Raw genomic sequence first — 19,039 nt, 5'->3', positions numbered from 1 at the left:
GAAGTACCCAACGGGATTAGTTTGAGACAAGCTAAAGTTTTTCGTCGTTTTGTTAATGCTTATGGAATCAATTGTCATTGTCCTCGGCATCATTGTTCTTGTCATGATCACAGGTCTTCTCCCGTTGCCACGCTACAGAACGTAACTAGAGAACCCTTACACCTTCACACAAGTCAAGTTCAGAATTATTTCCCTGGGATTGAAATAAATAAATGAATAAATAAATAAATAAAAACGTAAATAGGAGAAAAAGAAAAAATTGAGAGAAGTTAATGATTCGAAGACACTGGACACAATGTTAAAACTTAAAACGCTGGGATCAAACAATACTAAGTGTTTTCTGTTTTAAGAAGCCGGATAACAAAGGCAGTGACATTAAGTAAACGCGTGGACTGAGTGATAGAACGTGAAACCCTAATAAAAGTTGACAGAATAACGACCTCAAACGCTTTTTATTGAATCAAAAAGTACACGAGCATTAACTGTAGCAATACAATATCTAAAACTAAGCATAAACCAATCAACATTACAAAGAAAAGTTTTTTTTTTTCGTCGACTCTAACTGAGTCTTGATATGAGAAAAAAGCAATGTTATATATCGTGCAAAGCAGGTTTATCAATTCATCCTAAAAAAGCCAACTATCACAACGAAAAAACTCCTTTATTGGAAAGTGTCATGCTCTGCCCTGTCAAAAGAGGCTTATTTTAAACTAGCAGCGTTAAAGTCTTCTTAAGGAAAACTATAATGTATTTCTTTATTAGTAATGTCGAGTATAGCGAAGTCAAATTGAGGTCAATTAGTCAGGGCCGGCTACTACCCGTACAAGACTTTACGGATCAGTGAGACGAGAAAATATTCTGCCTTCTCGCTCTTACTGGGACGCGCTTTCCCTCCACTTGGACCGTCTCCTCTGCGTTTATTTAGAGTTGGATAATACCCAATCTTTTTAGCCAGACAATCCAGATACTCCGCTTCTTTTGATTTGTGCCTCGCTTCATGCACGTGTTTGATACGTAGATCTGACTCTTTATTGTGTTTAAATTTCCAGGCCACTCTTTTGTCGATTGCCTGATTGCCTGATTTGTGTTGCTGCAATCTTTTCTTGATATTCTTGGATCTCCCCATGTATAGGTACTTAATAGGCTTGCTACCAACTTTCCCGCCAATGGCATAAATACCCCGCTTTTGGCAGGGTACTGTGGAGACATCATACCTTTGCCAATTCATCTTGCACAGTTTATCGCAAATTTGCCGTGTTCTCATCTCGGTATCTAGAGGCAAAAACAATTCATTAGCATTATCTTCTACCCTAGAAACTATATAAACTTTCAAATCACTCTGATAATGTTGTCGTTGAGCTTATTGAGAGTTCGTGGAAACGCCACGCTCCAATAACCGATTTCTAAGAAAACTTTCATCAAATTTGCCTCTCAGGCGCAATAAGTGCAAGGTATAAAAGCATCAGCTTTGACTGACAAGATTTTAAGCGATAGCCAAATTGTAGTTATCGGTTTTACACCCGGTTTCGAGCGTCAATAAAGTGTTTTTCAACCGACAATGAAAACGGTCGAACCGTTTCTAGCGCCGAGCCGTTCAGTAAAAGTTAAAATAAGACAGTCAAGATTGACTAGAATGAAACGAACGGCTCTTCCCAACAGAAAACGAACATGGATTCTTGATTGCCTATCACATTGTATAAGTAGCAAGGACTGCCGACACGTTACTTCGTACGGATATATGGAGAAATTGTGAAGCCCGTCATCTATCCTGACGGGTTATGCGCCGCGACACTTAACAGGCATTCGGTGAAGAAACTGCTGTCCTTACCTTCGACAAAAATACAACAAATCTTTGTTTTCTGTCAGTTAGTCTTTGAGATCTTGATCTAAAAAAAATCAAGTTCATAAGCTCGTTGGTGTTCAATCTCCTCCATGTCAGTTAGGCCCTGTTTATACGTCGCATTAGAGACGAATTTAATTCACACGAATCTAATTCCAGCAATTTTCTTCGACGGTAAAGCGACGTATAAAACGAACCGAATTTCTCCTGTTAAATTATATTCGTCCAGACGTTTTATCCGTGTGCCCCAGACGGATAAAACGTCTGAAATGCGTGTCACTTTTATACGTCGCGTTTCAGTCGCATCAAAGTAAATGCATACATTATTTTTCGCCGACATAAATTATTCCACCGGCTAATTTTGAGCCCACGCTCACAGTTTTCACGTGCATAGCATGCGTACGATGCGTGGTCCCGCGAAAATAGAAAACATGGCGACTGCAGGAGCCCTTTTCCGAAAAACGTTGAATCAGACTTGTTGGTCATGCGATGCTAAAACGAAATACAGTTGCATTTCATGTGACAAACCTGTATGTGTTCGTTTCGAATGTTCTGTGGCTGAACTGGATGAAGAGGCGGAGGGATGGGAGCCGGGAAAACGAGTTGGGTACTGTCTTCCTTGTGCAAGAATTTATACACGAACATCCACTCCTCGTAGCCCAGAAGCATATATCTCGGCAAATTTCGTAGATGAAACATCTTCGCTATCGAAACAGAATGATCAAGATTCATATTTAAGCAGTGACAGCGAGGAAAAGGAGCCACAAGTCCCCAACAAAAAACGCAGAAAGCAGCCTGAAGATGGTGATAGCGAGAGCCCCGAGGAAACCGCGGTAAAAGTGAAGAAGCGTGGTAGAAAAGCAACGTGGTTGGAGACCCAGGTGACTGACATGGTAAACATAGTTGTCAATGACGAGAACATTCTTCGGAAGCTGGTTTTCACGAACACCAAGAAAGCATACAACACTGAGGCTTATCAGTCTGTGTTAAATAAACTGAACGAACAATATGAAGATTCATTCCCGTTCACAGTAGAGCAGATGAGAACCAAGTTTAAATGGTGTGTAGCCACATGCAAGAAGATCTGTCTTACCGTAAAGACAGCAAGTGGAGTGAAGAGGCTGACTGACGAGAAAGGATATGGAAAGTGGTTCGACCTACTCTACCCTATAGTAAAGTCACGTGATTCATGTCAGCCTGAGCAAGCTCGTGAACCTTCAGCCAATGAGAGTAGTGCCAAAGAAATCATTGAGCATGAGAGCAGTGATTGCAGTACTGTCGAAGGTAGTATAAAGGAGCCTCCTGAGAAGAGCATGTTTGTACCAGTTAAGAAGAAGGGTAGAAAACATAAATCAGACCAAATTACATCAGCTGTAGATTTAATAAGATCTGTAATTGAGAATGACCCAACTAAACAGCTCTTGGAAGGCATTCACGAGGAGATGAAACTAGCAAGAGAACAAGAGAAAAGGTATTTGGACATACTGTTGGGTTCAGGTCAGCAACCCTTCCAACACTATCAACATCATGGTTCATATAGCAGCACACCTATGTTTTCCAACAATGGTGTGCTAGGAAACCAAACTCAAACAGGAATTATGTACCCCCCTGAGACTGCTGATGGTTTCACGCAATACTTTTATTGACTCTGATTTTCTGACATTTGCATGTTTAAGAATCTGTTGAACAAAACATGCAAGATCCATTTTTGTTGCATTTTCTACTTGGTTTAGACATATTTTGGTAATAAGCTTCTCATCAAAACAGTGGTTTTGAAAAGAGTAAATACTCCTTAAACAACATTGAAGGTCTTTGTCAATATGTTTCAGTTTGTTTCATTAACAAACATCTGTTGCAAAGTTGACATTTTAAAGAACTTAAAATAGTTATAAAGCTACAATAAAGTTTGGTTAACATACCCATGTTTGTTTCTTAAGGCCTTGTCAAACGGTAGATATGTTGTAGGTAAAATCCGTTCTCAGCTTAAACTGGAGTTTCCTTTGTTTGCTATCCCTAATAATTCATGATCGTGAGTAATTAGGGTTAGGAGACAAAGGTAATTCTGACTCAACCTAGGTTACAAACGCGTTTACATATAAGAATAGGTGTTACCTACAACAGACACACCATACCAATTGTCATGATTTTATTATCATTGCTTTTGGACTTTTTTTTTTCTTGTGAAACCACACAACATTTATTCATCAAAGTATAATCACCCTAACTCAAGTCCTGTAGTACAATTCCTCATAGAGGTTGTTAATAATATACTTCAGGGTAATATGCTTAAAATGTTTGTATATTATTTCACCCCAAATTGAAAACTCAACTTTCAAAAATATCATAATTTTTTTTGCCCTTCCAAAATGTTGCATGAGCATTGTTTCCAATTTCTCATGGGACTTTAAACTCTCGCAAGATACTGTAATTTATATTAAAAACATTGCTTATGCAAAGTTATGGAGGGAAAAGAGAGTATTATGGTACTTTTTGAAAATGCCCTATACTCAAACGGCTTAATTCAGTGGTCCAACAAGTGTAACAGCATATTGACTATCACGATGTGTTGCATACTTTTTAGTGGGAGTCCCACCCCCTCATTTAAGAATGCTCCCTTTATTTAATAACTATATCAAGCAAATTCCCTTGCCAATAGAAAATCCCTACTTGACAAACATCAAAAATTTAATAGTAAATCAAAAACAATTTCCAGGTTGAACAGTTGATTAGTTATATGCTGTTACATTTTAGCTCTTTTTGAAGATCAGAAAAGTTAGGGCTGACAGATTACTGCCCTTCTTTCTCTTCCCAAAATTTGTTGAGAAGCGCTTTTCTTATCTCTTCTGCATGATGTGATTTATCCTTCTTCATGGTGCAGTTTCTCATCATCAGCAGTTCTCTGACCTCCTTCCTGCTTCTTCTCCCATGTTGTGCTGGATCCTCTGTTAAGTCTAACTGTGATGGTAGTGAATCACCCATGTCTACACAGATATTGTGAAGAACAACACATGCTAATGCAATGCATTTAACGGTATCAGGTTGACAAGATGATTTACGGTAGAGAACTCTCCATCGACTCTTCAGCTGGCCGAAAGCCCTTTCTGTTACCATCCTTGCCCTGCTGAGGCGGTAGTTGAAATAGTGCTGTTCAGCACTCAGAACAGCATTGGAGTAAGGTTTTATTAACCAAATACGAAAAGGGAAAGCTGAATCCCCTAGAATCATGGGATAAATGTCTGTTCCGTGAATGTTTTGTGATATTTCAGGGATCACTTTCTTTTCCGTGATATCACTCCATAGCTGTGTAGACTGAAAAATAATTGAGTCATGTGAGTTACCAGGGAAACCCACGATGACCCACATGAATCTTGCCGCAGCGTCGACAATGGCCATCATAACAATAGAGAAAAAGTTTTTAAAGTTATGGTACTCTTTACAAGCTTCCTCTCCACCAGGAGGGCACTGAATTGGGATGTGGCAACCGTCGATCGCTCCCCAACACCAAGGAAATTGCCAAAGCTGGTTCGTGTCTACCATGGCTTCTGTAAAATCCTGCTCAGAAGTTGGGAAATGATTTGTCACTGCCTTCCTCCATAAGTTTTTTACGATTGCTTCGCAGACTTCCTTAACAATGACATGGATAGTTGCTAGCCCAACGCCAAACAATTCTGCTATTGTGTACAGGTAATCACCCCTCCCAAGCCGATAAAGACATATTGCTAATCTGCACTCCGAAGAAATTGGCATTTCAGTCAGCTGATCCTTTGTGATATCCTGCCTGATATTCTCTAGTATATAGCAAAACGTTTGGCGTGTCACACGAAAGGTTTTCTTGAATCGTGAATTGTCATAAGTTGACCACACCATCTCCCACCATCCAGCATTTCTCTCACACCTTCGGACACTACGAAAACGTTCCTCTTCTTCTCCCACTTGCTGCAGTAATAAACATAACAAAGCTAGCAGTCGAAGCCTGAATTTTCGTCTTACTGCTACAAGCGTTGCCATCTGAAAAGACAAATTCCTACGCCTTCGCCTCGCTAGAGCAATCTTTAGCATTACTGCCTCTCTGAACGCCGCCATGTTGTTTTTGGAAGTTCTCCGCTGCCAAAAGTCAATGCAGTCACAAAACGACATCGAAATTATATTCGACGTCTAAAATGAACCGACATTTAATTTCGTCTCCCAGACGAAAAAAATTCATCAATTAAATACGTGTCATTAAATGCGACGTATAAACAGGGCCTTAGATTAAATTCAAGATGAAACAACTAACAAGTATTTTCAAGAGGATCATGATATTATGGTAAAGTCGCTTTCGTATTTTCGTCAACATTGTTGTAAATTTGTTGTTCTGCTATAGAAGGTTCAACTTTAAATCGCAAACAAATCCGTTTAAGTTTTCTTCTTCGGTCTCTCTTTCCTGGAGATCGTGGGACGGAAAAATTTTTAGCCTACTACACTAGGCCTTGTGCCTTTCATCGCCGGGTTGCGCCAATTAATTCCGTACATTAATTTTCACCGAACTTCGATTATATGCCGCTCGCATTTACTTAATTTGTAGAAATGAAAGAAGAAAGAATAAGGAAACAACCTACCTTTTTCGAATTTTATGTCTACAAGGTAGAAATTGTGGAAACAAGGAGATATGTCCAACGCAAAATAAACGTCGTCGTTCGAACTCCCCGCTTCTGATGCTGGTAAAACTGATAGACGTCATCAAGTTATTCTTGGTTGATCAGTTTTCCTGACCAATCAGAGGTACTCTTTAACATCTTTACCAACGCTTTTATAATCTGATTGGATGGTCACCAAAAAGGACATGGGAAAGTCCCTTAGTGATGCAATTTCCGGTATTTCTTAGAATCCTATTGTGTTCGATCAAGTAAATAAAGGTTTTTTCCCAGTTCAGTGATATAAAGCGCATCATGTGGTTCTTTGTTCGTTGTCCGATAAGCCAATTCTAATGGTTCTTTATCAAAATAATCAAAGAAGGAAGTGAATCCGGCGTTAACTCAGCCAGTGTATCTCGAGAGGATTGATTGTCTCGGGTGCAACTGGCAAAATCATCAGTCTTGTGTGACTCCAAGAAAGCTGATCCCGCGGTCAGTTTCCTAGCAAACTATGCTCTCAGTCTGAAAACAGTTAACATTTATTCACAGCCATTGTTATTTTGCGTGGAGGAAGAAATGATTCGAAACACATGGGCCCTGTGCCGATATGTGAGTATGTGTGGATGAGACTGTGAAATCGGTAGGAATAACAAAGAAAGTATTTGCTCTTACCTTAAGGCACTGGCTCTTGGCTTCACAAATTTAATGACACTTCACTGAAGCGTCAATCAGCCGTCGGGTTCTGAAAGAAGTACAAGTCCGTGACAAATCAGGACTGGGGAAACGTTTCGTCAATGCTGTAATTACTGCTCATTAATTCTGGCAGCTGAAATTGTGCACTATTTTTATGGCAAATAATTGTGCATTTACGAGATTAAACTTCCTCAGATATCCAGACACAAATAGTCGCGTAAACGGTTGAACAGTCGGCGCTAGCTGGCGTAATGTTAGAGGGCTACGACCAGTCTACTTGCAAATTTTCACCCGTTTCAACTCATTTCAAAGAAAGGGACTTACTATAGTTTGCCTGTTAGAAATAGGCTGTCAAAATCTATCGCGTAAAGAAACCGAACAATTTAAGAAAATAACTTACCTTGGTTGTTTAGAACGGAACGGGTATATAAAAGTATTCTGGATTGTGAGATGATGAAATACTGGAAATACAATCTACAACAATTTGAATATCCCGCGTCTTTTGTTGGCCCAATGACGTCATAGTTATTCTAGGGCCGTGCTCGATTTTATGACCAATCAGAAACTAAAATCCAATTGGACATTAACCAAAAGGTATTTTCCCTAGCTCTAAAAACATTATCGCGACTTTTGAAATCAACAAAATGTCTCGGTATCGCGTTTAGCATCCAAGAGTCAACCGAGATCTCGCTAACCGGACTAGCCCGACTTATCACATGAACGCATCGAAATTATTAGGAAGAAAATACAGTGTAGTGGTGAGGCAAGATCTCGGAAACCGAGCCAGCCCGGTTGAAGAGGCCCTAGCCTATTCTCTGCAATTATTGGGTGACTCCTTCCAAAAAAAAAAAAACAATATTGGGTCAGTTGAGAGGTCAATTTCCGAGAAAACTGTGATTCAAATATAATCCCTTACTGACAATATCACTGCGGTTTATATTTTACGAAAATACATGTACCCACGTCTCTCTTAAAACAGTAAATGGGTTCGGGATGAGACACTGGGATAAGACTATGGACCGATCTTATTGATACAAATCAAAAGGACTAGCAAAGGATTTACATAAGGCTCTTGCCTTCACAACAGTGAGACTTTGAAGTACTGATCTTCGATGTAAGGATTCAAATGGCTGAAAACCTTCCGATTTCTGAAAGGAAACAAGTCTCGCACTTATTTAAATTGAACTCTGATCGATCCGGCTGATCAGTCTTGAGGCAGGAACTCCAGCCAAACCAGGTTAGATTGTCTTATGCATATATGTGAATACCATAGACAAGTTTAATCGTATTCACATTTCGTTTCCTGCGTTCAGTTTAACTTTTGTTATATAAATATACGCCTTCGTTCATTTTAACAGAGATACCAAAAACATGATATTTTACTTGTCGCCCGTTCCACTGCTCGTTTTATAGAATTCTCGCAGCCCTACACGCTGTATAAACACTGAATTGGACACAAGGAATACTCAGACACTCCGCACTAAAGCTAGTTAACCGAGGCGAAAGGCAGTCTTAAAACGTTTAAAATTGGTTGAAGCGCAGTATGATAGATCTACCGCGATTGTTAAGTTGAATAAACAAAGTTTTTCGGAAATACTGATGTAGTAGTTTGTAATTCCCGCTCTTTTTCAAGCTGAAGGTGCACCCTTTGAACAACTCCAGCAGTAACAAACCGCGTGACAAGCAACTAAACCTATTTGCGAGACTACCCTGTAGTGTTTGCCCTTACCTTGCTTGGATATAGTGAATACCACAGCAACTGGCCGTAATTCAGTTTTTATAGCTGTTTGAGATCTAAAAGAACTGAAAGAAGACAACAAGGTTAGAAAGGTACGAGGATGAGCCTCGAACCCCTTCTGCTGCAGTATTATAGGTGAGAAAATCTCTTCAAAGCTAGGCACAACAGATTACAGCTTGTTGTTGCTTTGTCGTAGAAATGTCAATTTGTTGTCGATCGCACATTTCGGCTTTCCACTGGAGACCCAAGAACAAACAATTGTGGACACGAAAACCTTGAGAAATCGGCGCAATCGAGAGAACGTTTACAAGGTGGTCGGGTTGTTTCATATATAACATTGTCCTTGCAATCGCCGCTTTTACCTTCTAGTTAATCTTTTCTCGAGTTAATTATCTGCCCTGGGTTTCTAAGTATAAAGCTTCGTTGATTTTCCCAAGAAAAATGTGTTGTAAAAGAGGAAAGAACTGATCAAGTCAGGAATAAACTTACCTCTTCCTTCTTCAAACGGATGAGTGATTTGAATTTGCCGCCAAGTCAGAAATATTGATATTGTGGTCCAAATTGGTTCATTGACGTCATATATTTATTTAGGTTTGTTTCCCTTTCTCGACCAATCACATCTACTCTTCATGAACTTCTTCCATCTGATTGGACATCAACCAGACATACAGCCACACTTGTGAAGATGATACAATTTCTTGGTCTGTTGCTTCTGGGGTTTTTCCCTCAAATATCGAAAGTGCTGTCCTAGCACATCTTAGAATGATGCAATCAATTCAATATGCTGATGAAGCAGATTTTTTTTCCCGCTCCTTTTTTCAAAAGTTGTTTTTACTGTCCATTTGTAAGTAAACTTTACTTGACCCCACTCTTTATTTATAAGCATTTTCATGGCTGTATTTCAGAGGGCCTAACCGCAAGTTAAAATTGAAATGCTCAAACCTGCATTTCGGTCTGATAACTGCGCAGTAATGTGTCGATATAACCGTCCGCAAAAACAGCTAAATGATATAACTTGTAATTTTAATTCATTTTCAATCTTCGCGCGGCACGATCAAGGCCGTCATCCGCTGCCCCAAGTCCTACTCGTTCTTTTTCGGAAGCCTGCCTCTTTTGGCCAGTTCGTGGAGAAATGTGGGCATTTGAAGTTACCGGAAAGGGCTTATTAAACCATAATTTGAAAGGGAGAACACTTGTTGCTTGTTGTCTACAATGACAAGGTTTTTAAGCAGCCCTCGATTGATTGATTGATTGATTGATTGATTGATTTGATTGATTGATTGATTGATTGATTGATTGATTGATTGATTTGATTGATTGATTGATTGATTGATTGATTGATTGATTGATTGATTGATTGATTGATTGATTGATTGATTGATTGATTGATTGATTGATTGATTGATTGATTGATTGATTGATTGTGAAGTCGAAGGCTTAGACGGGAAGTTGAACAAGTCAATCTCCAAAAGTTCCAATGCATCGGGGTGAGGGGCCGGGGTTGTTGAAGATTCGAATTAGGCAGCGCACAAGGTTCGTGATAGATAAGCTTAGATAGCGTTAATTTAATAAGCACCACAATGGTTAATGCAGAATCGAATGGTTAAGACTTTTTAGATTACTCTACAATATGTCAAACCACCTTGATTGGCTACTCAAACAAAAGGAGCTCTGAAGACCAGTGACGCGTAGAGCGGCTCTCCTGTTCTATGTCGGAATACTGTATTAGATTGTTTAAAGTCACAATACAGAAAGTTTGGAAAGCAACAGATTTTTATTGTCGCGGTTGTTGTTTTTGCTTCTGTTGTTGCTTTTGTTTTTGTTTTTTCAAGGAATACCCAGTCCCAGGCTTAATCATATACACGATAAAGAATTTCACGAGCAATAAATTAAACGAAACTTTATTGAACTAGAAGGGCAAACTGACTGACATTCAAAGTAACAGAGTGCAAGTGAAGTAAACATTAAAACTGTGCAATATATTATAGTTAATTTTTATTCTCTCGCCTGTTGTTAACATAAACTAAACCTTTTCTTATCAGGCTGCAGTGTTTTTACTTACTTCGCCCATTAAAAGAAACGCTTGAATTGTTCCATTCACTAATACTAATACGTTCGCTGAGTTCAACGCTGAATGTTGTATCGTGGCCAGTAACCCAATTTCTTAGCAATACATTTACGGTATGCCGATTCTGTGGCTTCTGGATTGTTTTCCTTGATCCACTTCACTCGTAGATCCTCTCCGCCATTATCGGCAAATTGCTGCTGGACAAACTCATCTACGGCTAACTCTTCTCGCTTATGTTCCACCATTCTGCGGTGGACGTCGTTGGATCGCCCAACATAAACGACTTCTGGCTCTTCAAAGGGGTGGGTGAGCCCTATTACGTATATCCCTTCCAAATGAGGTATTTCGTCCACCTCGTATAGACGCCACATTTTATTTAAAAGCTTGCTGCAGATGGAACTTGTCATTTTCTGCTCACCGGCCCTGTTAAAGAAGTACAGTGATACTAAGAAAGCTCATAAGAAATACAAGAATTAAATTCTAACTTCTATTAATCCTATTAATCCCTAAGGGATTCGAATTTTGCCTACTAACGTCAGGGAAAGAAGAAAAAAGGGAGGACGCCCCAACTAAGACTAGAAGAGTCAGAGAAAAGTGGACTGTTCGTGGGACAGCGTGTACTGGTGGACGCCCTATGCTCCCTCAGGAGTGCTTACGAGTGATGATGAAGGTGGATTGAATGGATTCGGATTCGGAAGGAAAAGAAAGAAAAGATTTCCCAAGCTATTAGCTTGGCTAATTTTTCACTCTATTAATTAATTAATTAATTAATATTTCGTTTTTGATTCAAATCTTCAGTTCATTATTGGCCAAAACCTTTGTGTCTGTGCTTGTTGAGTTGTGGGGAACTCAAAGCTGGGATCGTGAGCCGTGCGTGAAAGGCTGGCCAAAAGGATCGCAGCTCTTGGGACGAGCATGGTTTATCTCGGTGTACATTTTTCGACACCAGAGCCCGCTTCCTTTTTGTGCATATCCAGCGTCTCGTGTGGTCAAAGAACCCAAGACTGTCGGTTTGACTGACTGTAATTTCAAGTTTTAGCTCTTAAGGCCATAATAGGCAGTCCGCAATGGATTAACACAGGGTATGGCTTCTTTGCACTGGAACAGGCTCGTGGTTTTACCTAAGGGCTATCAAATGGAGAAATCAAAACAAGAATTGAAGCCAATATAGGATAATTATTAAGGAACTTGTTGTTATTGAAGTTTTTTTTTACATTTCAAATGACTCATAGTTGTTCTTAATGATCGGTACATTTTATACATTTCAAATCAATTAATTACAGTACTTATATATTTTGTTCCAATATAAGATTTGTTCCTGATTCTTTGTTATAGACTGTTACTGTTAACAATAAAAAGTGCGAAAACTAGCTTATGCAGAGGAACATATTTAAAATTAAATAATTTTTCAGGGAAAAAATAATTCGAGGAAGGATGATATTTCCTTGCTCATAGAAAATATGGTAGACAAACTCATATAGTAGCTATGAATATCGCTTGTAGAAGGTTGACAATCCTTTGCCCTATTCAAAAGGTTAACACGGTTATTACATTTAGCGTTAAGTTGTATTACATTTACGGTTGGGTAGATTATTACATTTAGCGTTAAAGTTTATTACATTTAGTGTTGTTATTACATTTAGCGGTGATACAGGGTCAGTTTAGAGGTCAATTTCCGAGTAAACTGTGATTCCAATATAATCCCTTGCTGATAACATCACTGCAGCATATGTTTTATAAAAATACATGTACCCTCGTCTCTTTTAATACAGTAAATCGGCTCGGGATGAGACACTGGGATAAGACTATGGACATCTTATTGATACAAATCAAAAGGACTAGCAAAGGATGTATATAAGGCTCTTACCTTCACAACACTGAGACTTGAATTACTGATCTTCGATGTAAGGATGCAAATGGCTGACAAACCTTCCGATTTCTGAAAGGAAACAAGTCTCGCACTTATTTGAATTAAACTCTGATCGATCGCTGATCGGTCTTGAGGCAGGAACTCCAGCCAAACCAGGTTAGACTGTCTTATGCATATATATCAATACCATAGACAAGTTTAATCGTATTCACATTTCGTTTCCTGCGTTCAGTTTAACTTTTGTTGTATAAATATACGCCTTCGTTCATTTTAACAGAGATACCAAAAACATGACATCTTACTTGTCGACCGTTCCATTTCTTGTTTTACAGAATTCTCGCAGCTCTACACGCTGTATAAACAATTGGACACAGGGCATACTCAGACACTCCGCATTTTTTAATGCGTTTGAAATTGGTTCAAGTTTATCGCAGTATGATCTACCTCAATTGTTAAGTTGAATAAACATTTGAAGTTTTTCGGAAATGCTGATGTAGAAGTTTGTAATTCCTGCTCTTTTTCAAGCTGATTAGCGTTAATCAGCTTTCGAACAACCGGCCCCAGAAGCTTAATCGATTTAAAGGTTACGCGCATGGTGGAAATTAATTTTGTTCACGAAGTACTTCAGGGGGGAGTACTTTTACTGCAGTGAATTGTATGCCTTCGAGATTAAATTATTTTCGCATACACAGAACGCAATATTTCCCACACATTCCAACAGATATTTAGAGATTGTAAAAAAGAATTGAGTGTTTTAAAGGCGGTAGAATGATTTGTTTTCTAGGCTCTGAAACCCGTGTAATAATTTAGCGCCTCAAATGACGGCTTTAACAGATTTTCGTTATTTGCATTTTTCTTTCAAGTAAAAGGATATTTCACCGAAAATACTATACAGTGATTTTAGTTATATCCTAGCCTATCTAACATTAAAAATTTCCACCGTTGCTGCGAAATTTAGAATTTGTCTGATTTTCACAGACAGGCGCTCTTAACAGGCATTGGGTGAACAAACTGCTGTCCTTACCTTCTACAAAAATACAACAAATCTTTTGTTTTGCGTCAGTTAGTCTTCGAGATCTTGATATAAAAGAAATCAAGTTCATAAGCTTGTAAGTGTTCAATCTCCTCCATGTCAGTTAGATTAAATTCCAGATGAAACAACTCACTGAGTATTTTCAAGATGATGATGATATTATGGTTAAGTCGCTTTCGTATTTTCATCAACATTGTTTTAAATTTGTTGTTCTGGTTTAGAAAATTCAACTTTAAATCGCAAACTAATCCGTTTAAGTTTTCTTCTTCGGTCTCTCTTTCCTGGAGATCGTGGGAGAAAGGTTTTAGCCTCCTACACGAGGCCGCGTGCTTTCCATCGATTGCGCCAATTAATTTCGTACATTCATTTTCACTAACTTCGATTATATGCCGCTTGCATTTACTTAATTAGTAGAAATGAAAGAAGAAAGAACAAGGAAACAACCTACCCTTTTCGACTTCTATGTCAGCAAGGTAGAAATTGTGGAAACAACAGGAGATATGTCCAATGTGTATGCTAGGGCCCTGCTCGATTTTCTGACTAATCAGCGAAACTAAAATCCAACTGGAAATTGACCAAAAGGTATTTTCCCTAGCTCTAAATACATAATCGACTTTTGAAATCAACAAAATGTCTCGGTATGGCGTTTAGCATCCAAGAGTCAACCGAGATCTCGGTACCCGGGCTAGCCCGCCTTATCACATGAACGCATCGAAATTTTTACGATGGAAATACAGTGTAGCCAAGATCTCGGCAACCGAGCCAGCCCGGTTGAAGAGGCCCCAGCCTATTCTTGCGTGACTCCTTCCAAAATACCAATATTGGGTCAGTTGAGAGGTCAATTTCCGAGAAAACTGTGATTCCAATATAATCCCTTGTTGACAACATCACTGCGGTTTACATTTTACGAAAATACATGTACACACGTCTCTCTTAATACAGTAAATCGGCTCGGGATGAGACACTGGGATAAGACTATGGACATCTTATTGATACAAGTCAAAAGGGCTTGCAAAGGATGTATATAAGGCTCTTGCCTTCACAACACTGAGACTTGAATTACTGATCTTCGTTGTAACGATGCAAATGGCTGACAAACCTTCCGATTTCTGAAAGGAAACAGGTTTCCGCACTTATTTGAATTGAAATCTGATCGATCGCTGATCAGAACTCCAGCCAAACCAGGTTAGACTGTCTTTTGCATATATATGAATACCATAGACAAGTTTAATCGTATTCACACTTCGTTTAACTCTTGTTACATAAATATACGCTTCGTTCATTTTAACAGAGATATCAAAAACATGACATTTTACTTGTCGCCCGTTCCACTGCTCGTTTTACAGAATTCTCGCAGCTCTACACGCTGTATAAACAACTGGACACAAGGAATACTGAGACACTCCCCACTAAAGCTAGTTAATCGAGGCGAAATGAAGTATAAAAACGTTTGAAATTGGTTCAAGCGCAGTATGATAAATCTACCGCGATTGTTAAGTTGAGTAAACACAATGTGCCAATGTTTGTAATTCCCGCTCTTTTTTAAGCTAAGAGTGCACTTTGAACAACTCCAGCAGTATAACAAACCGCGTGACAAGCAACTGAAGCTATTTGCGAGACTACCCTGTAATGTTTGTCCTTACCTTGCTTGGATATACTGAATAGCACAGCAACTGGCCGTAATTCAGTCTTTATAGCTGTTTCAGATCTAAAAGAACTGAAAGAAGACAACAAGGTTAGAAAGGTACGAGGCTGAGCCCTTCTACTGTAATATTATAGGTAAGCAATCTCTTCAAAGGTAGACACAACAAATTACAGCTTGTTGTTACTTTGTCGTAGAAATGTCAATTTGTCGTCGATCGCACATTTCGGGTTTCCACTACAGACCCAAGAACAAACAATTGTGGACACGAAAACCTTCGGAAATCGGCGCAATCGAGAAAACGTTTACAAGGTGGTCGGTTGTTTCACACTGATAACATGTTCCTTGCAATCGCCGCTTTTGCCTTCTAGTCAGTCTTTCCTCGAGTTAATTATCTGCCCCTGAGTCTCTAAGTATGAAGTTTCGTTGATTTGCCCGAGAAAAATATGTTGTAAAAGAGGAAAGAACTGATCAAGTCAGGAATAAACTTACCTCTTTCTTCTTCCAACGAAATAATGATTTGAATTTGCCGCCAAGTCAGAGATTGTTTATATAGGGTCCAATGACATAATATATATTTTCATATTTTTAGGGGTTTTTCCAGGAGGCTTTCGGGACAAAAATGGGGTTTTTTCCAGCCAGATCTACTCTTCTCGCATCTGATTGGACATCAGCCACTCTAATGACTGAACATGATGCAATTTCTTGGTCTGTTGCTTTTGGGTTTTTTCCCTTGCATATCGAAAGTGCTTTCTCAGCGGCTTTCTCAGCACATCTGAGAATGATGCAATCCATTCAACATGCTAATGAAGCAGATTTATATGTGGCTGCTCCTTTTTTCAAAAGAGACTTTATTGCCCCGTGAAACTTAGTAAACTTTTCTTGACTCCACTATATGAGGAGGGGGGCTATATATTTATAAGCATTTTTATCGCTGTACTAATATAGAGGGCCTAACCGCAAGTAAACATCGAAATGCTCAAATCTGCTTTTCATTCTGTTAATTGCACAGTAATGTCACGAAACATACTCAAAAATAGCTATAGTAAAATGACTTGTTATTTTAAATCATTTTTCAATTTCGCGCGGCACGACCAAGGAAGGCTTCGTGCCCTACCCCAAGGCCTGCTCCTTTTGAAGGGCCTGCCTGTTTTTACCAGTCGGTGGAAAGATGAGTTTATTTGAAGTTCCTGTAAAGGGCTTATTAAGCCATAATGTGAGAGGGAGAACGCTTTTCCTTCTTCTTTACAATGACAGCGGTTTTAAGTAGCCCTCGATTTACACGAAATTTGTGGGGGAAATACGAAAAGCTTGCAAATCAACGAAGTCACTTCTCTAGCATGTACGAGAGCGGACAGTCGCGGAGTCGATGTGAATACATGAGCTTAAGGTTTAGATGCATGAACATGACTTTTGCAACTGCTCGTTTGGGGGATTTATAAATTTAGATAGTTTTTCCAAACCGGCCCTCTTCACGGTAGTGATCTTTCTTGTTTAATTTTCCCATCAATTGTTAATGAAGCTGCAGGTAGCGTGGGGTCTATGTTGCGGCGAAAATGTTACTGAGTTCCTCCCGGTTTTGTTTGTTTGTTTGTTTTGTTTTAAACTGAAAATGGAACAATGAGACCAACACTTTACCAGTTCAGACTGCAAAAGCTGGTTCAATTAAGATTTTGTTAGTGATATGGATTATAAATAACTATGTACGTGGTACCCAAGTTGGCAAATGCTGGATTGTTGGTGCACGAGAAAAACCAATGTTGAGTAAGTGATGGCACCTTTATTGCCTATTACAGACATTCTGCTGAAATTGTGAGACAGTTAATCTCATCCAGGAGTCACAAAGCAGTTAACGTTCAAACATCTTCAAAAAATGAAACCCATAAGCGATCTTTGAAGGGTGTATGGGAACATTCATCCTGCTGAGGGAATTAATCAGTATGGTACTTTCCACTGTGGAGCAGTGATTAATGCCCCACCCCCCCCTCCCCTCCCCACCGTCCTCCCTACGAGGGAGAGATCTGGGTGATGATTTATTATAGCAATACAACTTTGAGTTAGGGGGAGGGGAGGGAGAGGATTTTGCTACCTTACCTTTGTTTTTAGTCGGCGAACAAGAGAAAAATGTACATGTCTATTTGGAGCCGTTTTGGTCTTAGAATGGGTATAGATTTTAACATTTTTCTTTGAAAGTCTGAAAATGGGTATAGATTTTAAAGACCAGCTCTGAAAAGGGGTACAAGAAATCTGAAATAGGGCCAGTGTTTGGGGAACAGAGCAACACAACCCACCAAAGATTCAGAGAAGTACCCGACGGGAATAGTTTGAGACAAGCTAAATTTTTTTCTTGTCGTTTGTCGTTTTGTTCATGCTTATGGAATCCATTGTCATTGTCGTGAGTATCATTGTTTTGTCAACCCAACAGATCACATGAAGGAAAATCTAAAAATGTCATGATCACAGGTCTTCTCCGGTTGCCACGCTACAGAACGTAACCAGAGAACCTTTCCACCTTCACACAAGTCAAGTTCAGAATTATTTCCTCGGGATCAAAATAAATACATAAAAACAAAAGAGGGAGAGAAAGAAAAAATGAGAGAAGTTAATGGCTTAAAGACACTGGACACAATGTTAAAACTTAAAACGCTGGAATCGAACAATACTAAGTGTTTTCTGTTTTAAAGAAGCCGGACGACAAAGGCAGTGAGTAATAGAACGTGAAGCTCTAATAAAAGCTCACAGAATAACGACCACAAACGCTTTTTATTCGTTCAACAAGTACACGAGTATTAATTGCAGCAATACAATATCTAAAACTAAGCATATAACAATCAAGATTACAAAGAAAATTGCTCTTTTTTGTCGACTCTAACTGAGCCTTGATACGAAAAAAAAAAACAATGTTGTATATCGTGCAAAGCGGTTTTAACAATGTATCCTAAAAAAAAGCTAAGTAACGCAACACTCTACTCTGCCCTGTCGAAAGAAACTTGTTTTTAAATAGAAGTCTAAAGTCTTCAAATGGAAAGCTACGATGCGTTTCTTGTTTTTTTTTTTTATTTTTTTATTCAGTAATAGAGAGTTAGCGATCGCAGATTGGGGTCAAATTTAGTCAAGCCGGCTACTAGCTGCACAAAGCTTCACAGATCAGTGAGGCGGCGAGATAATATGCCTTCATCACGCTCTTACTGGGACGGCCGACCAATGAACACGATTGGGACGATCGCGCTTTCCCTCCACCTCCGTCACCTCTGCGTTTGTTCAACAAAGGACGATATCCAGCCTTTGCAGCGAGGCAATCGATATAATCCGCTTCTTTCGATCTGTGCCTGTTTTCATGCACATACTTGATGAGTAGATCTGACCCTTTATTCCGTTTAATTTTTTCAGCTATTCTTTTGTCGATTGCCTGCTTCTTTCCAGACATATGCTGTTGCAATCTCTTCTTAATATTCTTTGCTCTTCCGACGTATTGGTACTTAGCCTTATGCTTGGTATGCTTGGTTCCCACTTTTTCACCTATCGCATAAATGCCTGGTCTT

The 19,039-nt window shown here is 39.2% G+C and overlaps 5 protein-coding genes and 1 long non-coding RNA gene across 8 annotated transcripts in view; 2 read left to right on the top strand and 4 right to left on the bottom strand.

The window, feature by feature from the left end:
• Nucleotides 1–14,588, bottom strand: part of LOC146461103 (uncharacterized) — a 32,802-nt gene extending 18,214 nt beyond the window's left edge. Inside the window, exons 1-3 of one of the 3 annotated variants that reach the window (XM_085087362.1) lie at nt 14,304–14,588; nt 13,847–13,899; nt 8,876–8,949 (exon numbers count right to left, since the gene is read on the bottom strand). The gene's annotated coding sequence lies outside the window, so the exon portion shown is untranslated. Of the gene's footprint in view, nt 1–8,875; nt 8,950–9,246; nt 9,348–13,846; nt 13,900–14,303 lie in introns of those variants that run through there. The other 2 variants (XM_085087364.1, XM_085087365.1) reach the window with 2 other exon arrangements.
• The window catches only part of LOC146461102 (uncharacterized), a 28,626-nt gene extending 12,630 nt beyond the window's left edge, over nt 1–15,996 (bottom strand). Inside the window, exons 1-3 of the mRNA XM_085087384.1 lie at nt 15,990–15,996; nt 15,499–15,572; nt 12,820–12,881 (exon numbers count right to left, since the gene is read on the bottom strand). The gene's annotated coding sequence lies outside the window, so the exon portion shown is untranslated. The remainder of the gene's footprint in view (nt 1–12,819; nt 12,882–15,498; nt 15,573–15,989) is intronic.
• Nucleotides 1–19,039, top strand: part of LOC146461099 (uncharacterized) — a 62,646-nt gene that overhangs the window by 27,753 nt on the left and 15,854 nt on the right. The gene's annotated exons all lie outside the window — the stretch shown is intronic.
• Nucleotides 1–19,039, bottom strand: part of LOC146461101 (uncharacterized) — a 33,747-nt gene that overhangs the window by 8,828 nt on the left and 5,880 nt on the right. The gene's annotated exons all lie outside the window — the stretch shown is intronic.
• LOC146461104 (uncharacterized) lies at nt 434–7,095 on the bottom strand. The gene is made up of 3 exons (XR_014857491.1): nt 6,439–7,095; nt 1,829–1,886; nt 434–1,272 (listed from the first exon to the last, which is right to left on the bottom strand). It is a non-coding gene; the product is annotated as an uncharacterized LOC146461104 (long non-coding RNA).
• On the top strand, nt 1,949–4,044 carry LOC146461105 (uncharacterized). The gene has a single exon (XM_085087439.1). The coding sequence runs from the start codon at nt 2,236–2,238 to the stop codon at nt 3,484–3,486; it is 1,251 nt and encodes a 416-aa protein (XP_084943565.1). The 5' UTR covers nt 1,949–2,235; the 3' UTR covers nt 3,487–4,044.

Source organism: Pavona decussata, unplaced genomic scaffold (genome assembly GCF_977016875.1).
Source record: "Pavona decussata unplaced genomic scaffold, jaPavDecu1.1 SCAFFOLD_202, whole genome shotgun sequence".
Taxonomy (NCBI): domain Eukaryota; kingdom Metazoa; phylum Cnidaria; class Anthozoa; order Scleractinia; family Agariciidae; genus Pavona; species Pavona decussata.
Note: the sequence above shows the minus strand (reverse complement) of the source record. Positions and strands in the feature narration are given on the sequence as shown.